Source organism: Megalops cyprinoides, chromosome 8, assembly GCF_013368585.1.
Source record: "Megalops cyprinoides isolate fMegCyp1 chromosome 8, fMegCyp1.pri, whole genome shotgun sequence".
NCBI lineage: Eukaryota > Metazoa > Chordata > Actinopteri > Elopiformes > Megalopidae > Megalops > Megalops cyprinoides.
Genome location: NC_050590.1, coordinates 26,510,452 through 26,527,162, shown reverse-complemented (window position 1 = coordinate 26,527,162; position 16,711 = coordinate 26,510,452). Strand labels below are relative to the sequence as shown.

Below are 16,711 nucleotides of genomic sequence, written 5' to 3'. Positions count from 1 at the left end.
AAGGCCTTCAGCAGTGTCAGGCCTTCTCCTCCAGATTCCCCAAACCCATTCCTTTGGGTCCAAATTTTTTGGCATAACAAACTGAAAGAAAATACCAAAAAGTAAGGCAAAAAATTTAAATGTTACAGTACAGAAGTTCACATTTCAACTCAACCACTTCACCTTGACTGATGGGGAAAATTTTGAATAATGGCACTGGATCAGTTGTGCGTTGGTTGGGGAATTCTTGTAGCATGCTGTTGAATTGAGCTCATTAACATCTTTTAGGGGTTTACTGCTGTTAGAGCAAGGTTAAAAACAAACAAAAAAACTTAGACCTAGCCAGCCAGACCCTTTGGACCATAAGACCACTGGGCTAAGGATGAAGGATAGATTCAAATAGTGCATAGGCTTGGTGCCTTTACCTGGGTATGGCGGTTTCACATGTTTCACAATCACTTTTACAAGGGCATGAACTGTAAACCAGTATCATTACTTCATTGAAAAAGCTGTGGGTGATTTATACATGGGCTGAGGGTCGTCTTGGCTCAAAATAATGTCTTCATAAAAGGTGACAGAGATTGAAGGTTGAATGTGGTTTGGAACCGTTCTGCCACAGCTCGTGTGGACAGAATCTATGGTGACACATGCGTGGACATATTATGGCTGTACCTTTGCACTAGAGCCCCCCATCTTTGTCTGTGACAGTTGTGGATTTCAGGCTCTTTCCACAGGGGGCACAGCGGAAACAGGTCTTGTGCCAGGGCTGTCAGCACAAGACACTCAGAAAAGTAAGCTTGTGTGCTGGGGCATTGACATTCACAACTCAAAAGTTACGACTCTGATGACAGGTGGATTTACACTCCAACATGGCAGTAAGATAGGACACTTCTCCGAGATAATATGGTGAAGATGAAGGGCTATTTTTCAACATGGTGAACATGAGGAGAATGTGTCACTCCCTAGCTGTTAGTTTTCTGTGTTTACCCTTTCAACTGGACTAATGTCCTCTACATGAACTATTTAGGGAAAGGAATAGGATTTTTCTGAAATTTGGGTTTGAACTTTGAGAGGTGACTGGGAATACATGGAGTCTAATGGAGGAATGGTAGGAGAGGTGCGTGGGAGATTCTCTTTACCCTCCCAGCTCCCTTGACTTTCTCAGCTGCACAGACAGCCTTGAAATACTGGGGGCAACAGTCTGACCCACTAAACTTCTGCACAAATTTGCTGGGGTTGGAGTTGGTTGATGGAGATGAGGCTTGGATCTAGACCAAGGTATCAAAAAAGAGTGAGATTTCTGTTATACCAGATGAATGACAATGCTTTCATCTTTTTACCTGTTACAGTGAACCTGTGTGTTTTTTTATCATTTAGAAGAATATCAGGGGTACCTTCATTTATAGACGCTTCATGAAACATTTTAATTTCACGTCACTGCTGGCAGTAATTGTTTATTGGAATGAATATTTAAATGACAATTAAAGAGAGGAAACTTGATTAAGGTTTGCTTTGTTACAGACATTATGCAGTGTGCAGAGTCAGCACACATTCACATCTCTCTGCAAGTCAACAGTAATTACAGAATGGTGTCAAAATTGGCCCATTCAAGGGCTGTTCATATGTTCATGCTTGTATTTACTGTTTATCTACACATTTCTGTTTTGATTGCTCGCTATTACAGTTTTGACAGCTCATTATTAGTTATGTTTGTACTAATGTGTTGTGTGTTGTCTTAGAGGTGAAGAGGACACACATACTCTTGTGGCTGGATGTCCAGGTTCTTGGTTCTTCACAGGGAGGTCCAAGTTCAGTGCCCCAGCCCCTTGTCTGTACCCGTAACCTTTGGGGCCATACTTTTTCCCATAGCATGTTTTGCAGTAGATCTCATAAGCTGCTACTGTCATGCTCAAAAGCTTTTCTGCAGGCCACTGGGAGATACAAAGGAGATGCTAGAAGCATTCCTGAGGTCATGTCACAAACAACTAGTCTTGTTCAATTTATCAGAAAATTTCCAATACATTTAATGTTGTATATTGTTTGTTCAGCGGAAAACAGACCTGTGCAACTTGATACAAAGCTCCTGCCGTTGCACTCCTCTGCATGCTACACAGTTCACACAGCTCACATTCTGCACACTTAGCTCCCCCGCCCAGTATGGCATCTTCTTTGTGGGCTTGTGATGAAGTCTGGGGGGTGTTGAACACAGTTGAGTCAGTTCAGGTGTGTCGAATGCTTCTACAGAGGGTTACTGCAAGGCCTGGAGTTTGTTGTAAGGCATCACATTTATATGGCAACTGTGGCCATCCACTGATCTTTATATTGACTATATCTCGCCTGCTGTCAGTCCATTCAGGTAATATAAAGATCAGGAGATGGTTGCTGTGTAAGAACACACCCTTAATTTAATCACCAAAAATACACAATTATTTTAGTAATAATTTAGTAATAAATTTACCTTGTTAAACTAGTCCTGACAGTGAATGGTGAAACATTCAACCTTTAGATTTTTTGTTTGGTGTACAGTGTCAGTATTTGTTGGTTTGGCTAGAAGAAAATGTATATATACCTCTGCCCTGCATTCTTTTTCAGAATCCTTTTTGAATATTTATTTTGGCATAATTCTGATTTTTGTAGGACTGGAACACATTGTTCCATTTCACAGTAGGCCTACAATGGAAAGCATATTTTTTGCATGTAATAGAAATACATTCACCACCATGTCTACTCACAATCATGTACTATAATGAAAATCCATACAATGCCAGCAATATGGCAGTGAACTAGTAGCAATCAATTATGCCAAAACCTCCTGTGGAATATCTGTATGTATATAATGTGAAGGTGGTGAGATAAACCTTGAACACAGAGTATCAGGCAGCAGTTGAATGGGACTCACCTGCCCCCCACTGATTATAATGGCATTAAGAAATCTCACATGCCTGGAACATGATGATAAGGGTCCAGACAGTGTCTTCATTAAAAAACACCATTGAACATGTGCCAATCCAGCCCTTATTTCACACTGCGGAGAGCTGGATCTGACTTTTCTGTCCTTGGTAGACAGAAAAGTTGTCCTTAAATAGAACCCTGCTCTTTTGTCAGGTTAATAGAAATAAACATTTTCTCTGAATAAACCACATAATTAGAAAGTGTACATACATGCAGATACATACACTGGCCTATAATTTATATTTTACATGGCTCACACAGAAATTGTATAGACATCTATAGAAACCACAAGGAGTGAGTTGCTTCATTAATATGTCATGGATACAAATCTAATCATATTTATGATGAAACCTTAATTTTTACATTGACAAACATAATCAAATGAATGTACCCTAAACAAGAAAGAAAATGGTGTCATCAGACGTACCCAACCAGAGTATCGTTGATGTCCTGGCCAAGCTGCCCTTCTCCCTCTGTTCACTGTGTGTGAGTGAAATGATTCTGGTAGGACTAGGGCTATTCTACTAGACATCTTTTATTAACAGTTACAGAGATTCAAAAGCAGGGGTGACGTTCAGATTAAACCATCCTCCCAGAAATAACATTTGACAAAGCCCCAAGCTGGTAACAAATGAGACAGACCCCTGGGTCTAAGCTGGGATCTGGTACCTATGAGAACCATTTGTTCATGGCTTCAGACTGTTTGATTTATGTAGGCGTGGAGAGGAGATCCTCAGAGTTCAGAGTAGCAGCTGCTTTGACTGGATGTATAAGAATAACTGAAATTTAATACATATTTGTTATGGCATGAAGTGTCACCAAAAAAAGTGGACAGAAACTTCCAAGGATGACAACTGGTGAGACTGCTTTTATTGGTATTAAGGACTGCCCTTTAGTGTTTTAAAGAGACACAGTGAAATTCACCACCCATAGTCTGGCGAAATTGCAACCCACTGTTTTCATCACTGTTGTGTATAGTTACACTGTTAAAGCAGTATTGTGCATTTGTATTGGAGGTCAGCTTTACTGATATTTGGTTTTTGCAATTACCGTCAATGTGATGTAAACGCACCTGATTGGTTCATAGAAATACCCAGGGGTGTGTGTAACCATTGTTCAGTTAATGACCAACAGCCAGGGGAATCTGTGCCACTGTTAGCCAAGTACGTCAATGCTATACTTGCTTGTTAACTTGCTCTAATAAATGAGAAGAACTTAATTTTACAGTTTTCTTATTTGTTTTTAATGAGAACACATGACAATCACCTTAATCTGAAACTCAGCAGCCCTGAAAAAACACTCCAAACAAACTTTTTTACACAACTACTACTATTATTATTACTGATCCTGGTGGCAGCTCCAGTTTAACGCATAAGAAAATAATCTAAGGCTATCTTTAACATGAAACAAACAAGAAAACCACCAGCACTCTTACTTAATAATACTTTAAATTAGAATTTTTCTGAAAATTTCAACCAGTCAGAATACATATTTGGCAACAAATGTGACATGACATTAATACTTTATTAAAAATACACATTCATTTTCCATTTATCTGTATTTGGATATTTACAAATATCTTCATTTATGACAGGTGCTAGTTCAAAAAGCATTTTACTTGTAGTGAATCTAGAGATATTCTAATTAAAACTTTCCAGTTGGCTAAAAATATGAATTCATCACATTGATTTGTAATTTGTATAACATGTAATTAGGCCTCCTTAAGGTGACGTTTAAATTCATTTGTTAATAACATTTAACCTAACGTATTTGTTGAGGAATCCTTTACATCATACAATAAAGTCCATAAACATACATATTCAATGTGACCTGAATGAGTGACAAAATAATCATGCTTAAACATGGCAGTTTAATCCACATTATAAAAACCAATCTTTGACCATTTAATTGCTCCACAACAAAATATTTGGCTTGTCAAGGCTGAGACATGTGATGTAAACACCCTTTAAAACTGAAAAACTCATCTGTAAATGGTCCTTTGCAAAGCTTATTGTAGCAGTCACATCTTCACAGACACAAAATCTTAAACTATGCATATATATTAATTAATACTGATATCTGGCACAATGTTTCACAAAGCCTTACATTTAAAGGTATACATGTGTGGGTATAACCTGACAATGGGTCTCTGTATTCTGAGTAGCATTAACGGCATCCTTAAGACTGTGAGATTATCTACAATCATGTCAACTTCCAAACAGTTTTGAAGTTAGCAAAGACCTCATGGTAAAATCTACACAACACACAGTACCATTTGGAAGTTAAACCAAGAAAGGCAGCTGAGCTCTTCAAATGAAGCCTTGCCAGAAGTTATAGCAACCGCAGGTTCCCCAGCATCTAGATTCTGCTGGTGAATGTAAGCAGACCTGCAGGACACATGGCCAGTGACCAGTCTGTTGTTAACAGCTCTGCTATTACAAATGGCAAAACCAATGTACTCCCTACCATTCTTTAAATACTAAAATGTAGTGTGACAAATTTGTTTGCACTTACCAACAATACCTTTTAAACATTTATCCATGCAGAACAGGAATTCCTTTTTGTCAGAGTAACTGTATCAAAGTACACATCCTTAGTTTTTTCAAGGACAACTGAAAACACTAGTGCAACAATATTATGACTGTGTACATAAGCTACAGAAATAAAGGTCTATTTAGCAAACTGATATCCTAGGGGGAAGTTCGTCTTATTTAAATACTGTAGTTGTCCTGGGTTGTGTGAGAAAAATGTCCTCTCAGGAACATTTTTAACCCCTTCATTGCTACTTCACTTGCTGTAAACTGAAGAGGGTGGGAAGATGGCACAACAGTTGGTTGAGGAGGGGCACAGGGGAGACATGTTTGACTAAAGGTTTGACTGCCTATTTGGACACGGCCCAGGTGCCGTGGGGGGGCTGTGATGGGTTTAGCCTTGGCTGTACTGTCTGGGGGGGATGGCCTGGCCTGGTTGAGCACAGGAGAGATGGACACAGAGTGGGGGCTGCTGGAGGGGGAAGGTGGTGCGAGTTCCTATATGCAGGTAGGTGTGGTCACTAAAAGTTAGGAGAAAAACTAATTCCCATTACCACCAACTATTGGTACAGTAGGAGTGTTGAGTAAATACATACTACATAAAACTGGAGTTAAGATGTAACAGCTCCTTTATTAATTAGAAATCTCACATCAATAGTAACTGCTAATTAAACCTGATAGAGGGCTTGTGTCAGAACTCAGGCAGGGACTCAAGCACAGACAGAGGAGATGGATGCCAAAAACAGGTTTAATAATCCAAACGGGTAATCCACAAAACAAAGTCAGGGCAGGCAGAGTCAAAAACCGGGCAGACACGGCGACCAAAACCACAGGGCAAGAATGAGGAACGAAGTCAGGAAAAACAGGCAAAGTCCAAAACCAGAAAAACACAGCAAACATTCCACAAATCAGGTCCAGGTCCAAAAAATAAACAGGCAAAGCAAAGGAACCAACAGGCAAACCAGAACAGACGGCGAGTAGCGAAACAGCCAACTGAGACGAACTGGCAAACAAGACAGAGACAAGCAGGGAGATATAGGGCTGGGCTGATGAGGTGATGGGAAGCAGGTGTGCTGGCAGGCAGGTGGAGACAATCAGGTGGGCGGAGACAGGGCAGAGAGCGGGGCAGGGCTAGAACACAAGGAAAACAAAAGCACATGGACAGGGAAAAGAAAACAACCGGCTAAGACGCCGCAGTCATGACAGCTTGGTAAATTGAGCCATCTTACAACCATGTTTTCTTGTGTTTTCTCATTTTGATTGGATAGAACTAACTGTAAGTGTCCGATGAATCATCTAGAAAAAAGGAACAAATAGTAAGACCAACGTAATTAATCTCCAGGAATATACCCTTTAACCCGCAACTGAAACATCAGCACAAGGAAACAAAAGTTTCCATCACTCACTGTGGGAAATCTTTACAGGACTGGCAGGGGCCTAAGGCATTTTCCTGCCATCACCCTAAATGCTGCTTACATGTACCTTCCTGATCAGCTACAGACTGCTCAGCACATTTGCTATGTCATGCACCCTGTGTGCTTTCACTGAAATACAGAGCACTCACTGACGTAAATATCGACAGTGCAACTGGTGTAGCACACCGGGGCCCAGAGGCTGTCAGGGGCCCATGTAGGAAGGCGATTTGCTGCTTTACTATTGCAGGTGGGCCCTCTCGCGCATTGACCATTTCACGCAGTCTTCAAAGTAACCATTCAACGATATCACTAAAATTACTTGTAATTGTGATAGCTATATATACCACCTTCCTTGCATATGACACTTACGGTTTTGAGCCATAGCCTATTTTTATGTATTTTTATTTGTCCTTATTGAAATGTTCCAAAACTGCATGTTTTATTAAAAATAAGTATTATTTCTACCCACTACTTATTTAATTTGGTTACTTTCTTCTCAAAAGTTATGAAGGAAGAAGGCTTGTGTGTCCGTGCGTGTGTGTGCGCACGAGCGTGCAAGAAAAAATATTTGCACCGGGGCCAATCACAATTATGTTATGCTACAGAGAGTACTTTATCGTCAAAGAAGGCCACATATCTTCATCCTTGGAAATGCAGTATATTTTACTGAGATGTACTGACTTCAGACCTTGATCTTGTTCAGGTCCTTCACTTGGGTTTTCTCCTAGGAGGATTTCTGCAGCAACCTTGAGACTGACCACCCAAGGTGTGGAGACCAGGATCAGCATTACAATCTTCTAGCTCATCATCATCAAACCCTTGTCTTTGTGGCTGTTGACTGAGGCATGAACAAGGGGTTATAAAAGCCTCCAAGACTGTAATGTTTTCCATCAATGCAATAAAACTGGCGTCAATTCCAATCTTCTCACTTACTGGCCATAAACTTAACACCAGTGAAAATCCCTTTCTTAGCTCTTCTGCTTCTGCTTATCATACTTGTGCTCCTCTCCCACCCTATTCGGTGTTGCTAGCATTTGTGCCAGGTTAGCCAGTCTCTGCCAAATGTAACAGTGCTTTGCCACCCTACTGAACATGGGTGGACTACCTAGCATTTTTATGATGTTGCACACGGACCTAAGTATGATCATTAGATTACTAAAAGTTGTTGCTTAGGCGCTACTTAAATCCATACTTAATTTAACACCATATGAACCCTTTGTCATATCCCAGACTGTATTTACTTTTTTAGATCATAAATGTTCCTTTAATGTTTCTGCAATCAAGCAAAGTACAATGCAGTAACAGTAACAAAGTACAATGCAGTAACAGCAATGACCTTTACTGTGAGGAGCCTTGATTCATCTTCTTCAATGTGTGGTATAGCTCATCCCCAAATTGGCCTTGATAGAAAAATAGGTATCTGAAAACATAAATGGCGTCTTACAATGTTCTCCAGCAACATCATCAAGGCAGAAATCTTCGCTGAGGGCAGGGTTGGGGTAATCTCGGTATCGGGCAGGGAATTTATCACAAAGATCTCAGGATCTTCAGTTTCCATCTTAAAGGGCTAAATGTTACAAAAACACATGTTACGGCATATTATATACAAAGGTTTTATAGGTAGAAAGGCATTACAAAACTAGCACAATCAGACCAGATTACTCATGCTTTTGTTTTACCTGGGAACCTTCAATGGACTCTGTGATTGCAAGGTTATAGATGGACAGCTCCTATAATATCTGGACCGGCTGTGCTTATCAAGACTTCAAGGTTCAACAGCAGGGTCCAGGGTTCACATGCAGGAACTTCCCTTCCCTTTGTGGGTGTGGTTATTGACCACATGTTTTGTTTGATCTCTGATGTAAGATTCTGTGTAAGAGGTAGATGTCTTCCCTGGCATAACTGTTAGTTTGCAAGCCTATGAATGCTTCATCCCGCTTGACAACAATAGAATATACTTACTGATGTTACAGCCATTGTTGTGCATGGTGGTGTGCAAATTTCTCCTCAAAACAAGCACCTGAGCTCTGCATGGATTTGGAATACCTGTGTTGTACAAAACACTAATACAGATCAGCCTTTTTATCAAGCTAACTGGAAAAACTAGTATAGCTACATAAAAATCTGAAAACTTCTAACTACTCAGCTTTGTCTCATCTAAACTCTGGCCGCAATAGGAACATTGCTTGTAATTCAAATCTTTACAGTCACACAACCACACTTTCACCCTGAATGTTGGTGGAAAGTCGAATCATATTAATATTACATTACATTATTGGCATCTAGCAGACGCTCTTATCCAGAGCAACTTACACCTAGCAATGGTATCCAGTTATACAGCTGGATATTTACTGAGGCAGTTGTGGGTTAAGTACCTTGCCCAAGGGTAGAGCAGCAGTGCCCCAGCGGGGAATTGAACTGACAACATTTTGGTTATGAGCCCATATAGTAATTGCTGCTGTTACAGTACCCTACCCAGTCGGTTAACTGTAGAAAACTACCTAATTATAATGTAATGTAACTACCATTTGTAGGCCTATCCTTTCAAAAACGTCGTTGACGTTCTGAGCAAATAAACATTAATATAGTTCAGCTTATAGGCTAACACAAAATCTGAATAGGCTATAAATGCATGGAACGTCCCCGACAAATTACTGGGACATAACCTGGAAATATCAAAACCCTTTAAATGGAATCACCATTCAAGCTGTTTTAAAATATATCGACGACTTGCCAAAGACATAAATATGGCTTCATGGTATGTAGACAGCTATAGCTAAATGCAGTAAAATCAAATCGATGTAGTCAGTGACCTCATAGCTACAGTGTTCGGTAGCCTATGCAGCTACTGGAATTGATCTATTGCGATTCTAGTCGTACGCATTCCTTTCAATGGGTTTGCTTCTTTTCCGTAATGAATGAATGAATGAATGCACGTGATGAGTGTGATCTACATTCATTTATCTCAGGTAGATCAAGGATGTCGACGATATAAGGGTTAATTGCGAACAGCTCTTATTTCAATAGACATGTCGCGCTGCCTTTCGATATGGACTTTCTCGAGTCCATATGTCTGGTGGAAGTTACTGAGATTAAGCGCGTTAGTTTATTCCAAAACGGCTGCTTTTATTTCCCCGCCTTAGTTTTCCCTGCATTGACTCATTTGTAAACTAAAACATAGCTGGACAAAATATATAGATATCTTCAGTTAGAATTTAATAGTACTCATATAGTATTGTATGTTTATATGGTATTTCAGGTGAACTGTGAAGTTAACAGCAAGCTCATATAGTAATTTAGCGGCATATCCACTATCCACTGCTCTGTCCACCGGTGGAACTGATCATCAAATTCACATCCAGCGAAAGAGTGGGAAGCTAGCTAGAGGATCAGTAACTAGAAGTAGAAAGGTAATCACCTAGATAATAACTTAAATACGTCGTGACTCGTGAAGCAACTGATAACTTATAAAGGAAAATTCATTAAGTAATCTTTCGCTCTACCAAAGCAACATCTTTCCCATCCTTGTAACTGTTGGTGGACCTTGTGGCAATCTATCCACTCCTGCCTTCTGCCCCTGTCACCTGCTGTGTGAACTACAACAGTAGGAGGAGCCAACGGTACGTGAAACACGGTGAAGTGACAGGATATGTGAGTTTAACTGCGAAGTCATTTACAATATACATACTTCCATGCTGTACATATATTCGTAAGGTAACTGGATTAAAAAAGTTTATTTTGTTTATTTTGCCCGCGTTGGAGACTTAGCTAGCTGGGCTATACAAAGAACACGGAGACTCGTTTTCTGTACCGACCACAATTCCTTGGCCATTTACCGAGCAACAACATGCAAACGCGATTTAGTTATATCAGTGCTTGCACAGGTATCTGTATGAAGCCCCAAACACTGCACGTATAGCGTTGTTAAGTAAATGAAATATTGTGCTATACTGGCATATAAAGTTATGAAAGATATAGCCATATCTAGTTAGACAATACTAACTAATATCAATGCACTCGTGTTTTAAAAATTCCTACGGGGTGGTTATAATTAAAGTAAAAGAAATAAATTATATTAATGTAATAATATATTAATAATAATGTATATACCCATTTTTATTCTGTGTGCAGGACAGGGAATTCTGTTTCAGAGGCACTAGATGGCAACAAATTCATTTCGCCCGAAAGTTTCCATGGAAACGGACAGCGCCAAAAACTGGGAAAAAGACTGGCGCGCAGAGCAATGACGTAATGTGATCGATTGAGAGAGGGGGTTCGAGCTGGGAAATCATGCACTGACTGCACGGCGGAGGGAAAGAGAATAGATAGCATGTGCTGGGTAGCTGCCCTTTTTTCAAAGGAAAGCTGTGGTTTTGTTTGGTGAGTAGTCCTCGCATTTTCTTCAGTTTCAAGTGTGTACTTTCATTTATGAGTGCACATGTAAAACGAACCAAAATATCTACAAATTTAGCTGGCTGCACATCCAAACTGCTTGCTTTTTTCCCCATTATCACTGAGATGTTCTAGAGATGCGTAAGTTACATTTTCTGTAGGGTTACACCTAGCGGTGTGGACTACTTCATAACTGGTTTCAGGGCAACATGGGAGACTCATAATTAGCCGTGAGTTTACACTGGGATTCAGAATTTGGAAGTCGTGTGGACTGTGAGAAGAGTAATAATTGTGTCTCTGGTTTGCCCTTCGCTGAGTTTTTGTATTTCATATCTATCCACATATCGCAAAGGTTCATTCAAGTTAAACTGAAATAGCAAGATACCTAGCGAGCTATACATTTAGCTTTACATCCGTATAGCTGGCATTTGCCAATCTGCAATGACACCGTGTAATAAAATATATGTATCTGCCAAATTTTTATGGTAAAATTTAATTAAGCTTATGATTCGATATAATAATGGTTTGCAAGGTAGTAAGCAACCTGCTTAGGAAGTTAGCTACCCATCTTGCAAGATAATTATCCACCTTGCCGTGACACGCAATTTGCACCTGTTTTTTCTCGTGAGTAACGCAGCCTCACATTTGTCATCAAAAGAAACTCCACGCCTCAAGGTATAATCAGGTGTAAGATAACAAGAACCACAATGTAGCCATTTGGTTTATTCAGTTTTGTTTATTGCGTGTATGGTTTGTCAAGTAAAACAACCGGCAACCGGATCTATGTAGACAGTGAGATATTTTAGATGGTTGCATTTAGATAAACCTTAGCTCTGGACTTCTCGAAAATTGTTTGGCAGTGTCATCACAGACCCCAAAGCCTGGGAAGTTCACTTTTGAAAGTGTACAGCTCGTGGAAATATTTGCCGGCTCTTAAATGGAGCCTTTCAAATCATTTTGATTACCATGTTACTGTAGTTGATGCTGTTGGAAAATTGGGTTGGCACTTTGCAAGTTACGTTCACTGTGCGGTAGCGGCTCTAAGATGTAATACATTTCATTTTCCTAGAGCTAATCATTTACCACTTTGTCCAAATCGATCTGTAAGTTTTAAATTCTCCTACACCTACTAGCGGAGGTAACGATGTTATTGCAGATCAAGGAAATCCGATAAATGTAAAACGTAAATCTTAAGACGTGGCTAAAGACTAGCTCTTGAAATCAGTGTATTTGCCTTGAGTTCTTCGTCAACGAAATTGCTAATCCATTTTCAGAGTTGGAACCATATGACATGTCAGAGCGTTACTTTGAGAAATTACAAAATGCATAACACAAAATCTCTGTTTTATAAAATGTTCTTTTAGATTTATGGTTTTAAAATGTTGTATGAAAGTGGTTAACAGCACAGTTTCCTTGGCATGCACCTTCCCACATAAATGGCTTCCATTTGTACAACTGGGTATTTACTGAGGCAATAACATTTAAGAACACCTCTGTCATACAACAGCAGTGTTTTACCCAGGATTTGGATTTAACATCCTATTCCTTAATCACTACCCTACACTGAAATGTTCCCCTGTAAAAGGGTGTTTGTCCAGAGGTTTTTTTTTTCCAGTGTCTTTGAAATTGAGCAAGTTCCAGTTTTGAAACTTCATTTAATCCTCAGTCAATCCTATATCACCTTAGAACCCTGAAGTGTTTAAATGGTTTTTTGTTTTCTTTCTCAAAACACCTCAGTATGTGTAATCAGGAGAATTGAATCTGCGGGGTGCTGAATCTCAGAGAGCGCTTGCTGGATATACTTGGTGCGTTCTGAGCTGCATGCAGATTCACAATGGGAAGACACTAATCCTTGGAATGTGCCATGCCAATCTTGTCTCCCTATTGGATTAAAAGATTGCTCTGACGATGCAGGCAGTGAAGTGAGGGCGGCCACCATGAAACAGAAACCACCAGTTACTGGGACCCTGGCTACTTTTTCCTGCCTTGTACTGGCCTGCACCCTGGGACCTCATGCGAAGTAAAGAACCATGGCTGACAGTGTGACTGACCGAGCTGAGAATGCCTTCGTTTGAGATGTTTGATGATTGTTTCCCTTTGGAGAAGAGGATGAATTGAGAGCCTTGTGGATGGAAGAGTTGTGGGTTTGAAATACTTGGGATTTCCCTTTGTTTTGGGGGATATTTTGGGTGGATAATCAGGGAATAAGGACTGAGGATAGGGGGGGGGACCTGTGAGTGAAAGGAGATGGAATCAGGAGCCGAGGCGACCCCACATCAGCATCCTAGGAGAAAGCCGGTGACTCATGGCTTAGAGGACCAAAAAAGGGTGAGTGACAGACCTTTCTTAGGCTTTCTTTGGCTTCACTGCTCTCTGCTGAGAGAGTGGCATTTAAAGGTGTAGCTCGTGAGACCTCAGTCAACAAAAGTTTTGGCCATGTTTCTGTGTTTCTAAAGCTTTCCTGAAGTAGTGTTGCTTTATTCCTCAAAAATAAAACGATTATGCCTCTGCAAATCTTTCGAAGTTGTGGTACCTCTTTTAGCAATGCTTTCGCTGTGTGTTGCACTTAAGAGTGATTTAAGACCGGCTGTGGCTTTATATTCCTTTTAGCATATGGTTTGATGGCTTGGCATCAGGTGCAGTCACTGCAGAATTGACATGTGCTGTGAGATATTTCTTCAGGGATGTCTAAGTGCATGTGGGCGCCATTACGGTTTTACATAATGTCCTGACATTTGAGTCTGCAGAACAACACATAAAAAAATTCAAGGACAATCAAATTAGTTTTAAAGTGACTTGTATTGTCCAAGGTGCTGTTCTTTGGATAAAGTGCTTTGAAATTGCCATTTAAAGGAGGGCAAATGCTTGCATGCACAAAGGGATGCTGGTTATTGTATTGGTAACAATAGCATTAGTATGCATCAGGAAAGGGGGGTTTCGTGTGTATGTTTGCATATGTCTGTGTCTGTGTGTGTGGGGGTGTGTGTGTGTGTGTGTGTGTGTGTGTTGGGGGGGGGGGGGGGTAGTTGTGGGGGCACACATTACCCATCTGTTATAGCTTTTGACCAGGGAGCTCGCTGGTACTGTAGCCGGCTACACAGCAGCCCGTGGCTGGCAGCTGGGATAGCATCAATCGGTCACGCTTTGATGGAGCTTGCTTTAACTTGAACCCCACAGCCGTCACAGAGATTATGAAATTTGTGGTGATGTATGTGCGATTGGTTAATGACTCCTCAGTCACGGGCATCCCAGCCACTGCTTTTGTGTGGGCAAAGTAAATCTTAATGTTGAATTGGATCACATTTCCCTGAGCCTTGCTCACAAGCCAGACTAATTGGATTGAAACTCCTGTCTCCCTCCTATCCACTCTTATTTTGCCTTCTCCTTCATATTAAATATGGACATCATGTGAAAACAGAGCCCCCTTTTTGTTCAAGGGAGCTTCCACTGCACTGCTCTCTCAAGTTTTTGGCTAGTCCATAGACAGGTGTATTGAGCTGAATGGGGCTTCTGCTTCTTTAGCACGTCTCACATGAATATTGGCTTGTTTGCCCAGAAAAAGGAACTTCAAGGGTTGTGTTGCTTTTTAGAAATGGGATCATATTTAATGGATAGAATATTGGCAATGTTGAAAGAACTGTCTTGGTTCTGCCCTGCTAAATTATTGATGTGATTAGGTGCAGTAAATTGATCATCTGGGATTTTGATTGCATAAATATTAATTAATGGAACTAAAATCCCAGCTGTTGTTTTCCAATTTTCCAGACTAGTGAATCCTTGTGAGAACACTAAGTGCTGGTGCCCCCCCCCCCCCCCCCCCCACTCCCCACCCCTGAACTGCATGAAGCAGCAAAAGGAGAAAGAACATTTTGAACATCGTTTCAAAAATTTGTGATGCCACCTTTGCAAAAGAAGTGAAAACCTGGTATATCGTTTTAAAAATTTGTGATGCCACCTTTGCAAAAGAAGTGAAAACCTAAATAAGTACTGTACCTCGTTGTTGCCCTGTATATTCACGGTAATTTGATTTGAAGTTGATGTAGAGTTTCATGTTTCCAAGCCACCTTCTGAATATTTGATGAATAATCAATGTGTCACATCCTGTTGATAAACCAGTACTCCTTTTAAGCCCCTTTGAAAACTCATCTGCAACATTTGTGCATAAAGCCTCAAGCATTTCACACATCACTCTGTGAAGATTTTGGATTGAATTCTCAAAATTCCTGCTTCAAAACCTGCTCTTTACTGTAGCATTGCTGTTGCATATAAATGGATATGTCCAGTTTTGGTCCAATTTTGAAAGCATGAACTCAAGGCTGGTGAAAAAATGGATTGTCTTCCAACCCAAGTATTTATTGGATAGTTTTCATAGAAATATTCATTCCTTATCAGCATTGTAAAGATGATTTAAGTTATTTTTGATTATCACTCAGTTTTTAATTTTTTACTTTCCATGAATTTAAATGTATGTAAACATAAGCAGACTACATTAGTACAATGAAACAAGTGTAAAGATCCATTTTGTGAGCTTAGGATAAGCATATTACTCATTTTAAAAAAAGGAACAGTTCAGATAGTGGAATCTCTTCTTAAATTATCAATCAAAACAATGTGAATTGCTTTAGTAAATGGACAGAGCTTAGTTGTTGATAGAAAATATGATAAATATATTATCCATGTGCAAGAAATGTTTTTTTTCTAACTAAAAGTTGTTTTGTTATTTAGAACAGATAGCTTTGAGCTGGCATTGAAACATTACATGTGTAAATGGCAATTCCTGAACTGTATGGGTCTCCATATGTCCATATTAATACAGTTCTCAGAAAGGCCTTAGAATTATTTGTTTTGTTTTTCTTGCCTTTCAATAACAGAAAAGTGTCTGCTGTGAGAAGCTTCATGGCCCACACCAAACACATAGTTAGTTTGTTCAGCCTACCTGTACACCAGCTGGGACTTATTATGAATTTAACTTGAACATTTCATTGGCATTGATTTTTACATTGTGCAATATGTTCTCCACAATCCTCCGTTAAGCACATTTTATGCAGGTTGGTGAGCCATTGATTCTTGTCATCCAACCTTTAACTATCTGAGACAGATTGCCTTCTTAAATGTATTGAAATATCGTGTTTCAGAAGGATTTCATCGGACTAATAAAGTACACTTGCAATGTGTGTAGTGATGCAAGCAACTGCTTTGGCTGTAGGATTCACAGTGTGTTCATACCTTTTTCATTGTGATTTGGCAGATTAAATTAGAGATGGTGGTGCTGGATGGAAGCTTTAACTGTCTAACAGAATTCCTTCTTCCATCCTTATAGGATGAGGTCAAGTTTGAGTTGAGTTGTGTTGTACATATTAGAGCTTTCCTGACTTCAGCAGCTGTAGTTGCTGATATTAAAATGAATGACTTTTCAGAGCGACTCACTAACGGTGCTCTGTT

The 16,711-nt window shown here is 39.9% G+C and overlaps 1 protein-coding gene across 1 annotated transcript in view; it reads right to left on the bottom strand.

The window, feature by feature from the left end:
• Positions 1 to 16: 16 nt before the first annotated feature.
• csrp3 (cysteine and glycine-rich protein 3 (cardiac LIM protein)) overlaps positions 17 to 16,711 on the bottom strand; it is a 68,841-nt gene continuing 52,146 nt past the window's right edge. The window contains 6 exon segments of the mRNA XM_036534649.1: positions 17 to 81; positions 652 to 745; positions 1,119 to 1,247; positions 1,740 to 1,931; positions 2,056 to 2,097; positions 2,100 to 2,168. Of these exon segments, the coding sequence (XP_036390542.1) occupies positions 17 to 81; positions 652 to 745; positions 1,119 to 1,247; positions 1,740 to 1,931; positions 2,056 to 2,097; positions 2,100 to 2,168 (591 nt within the window).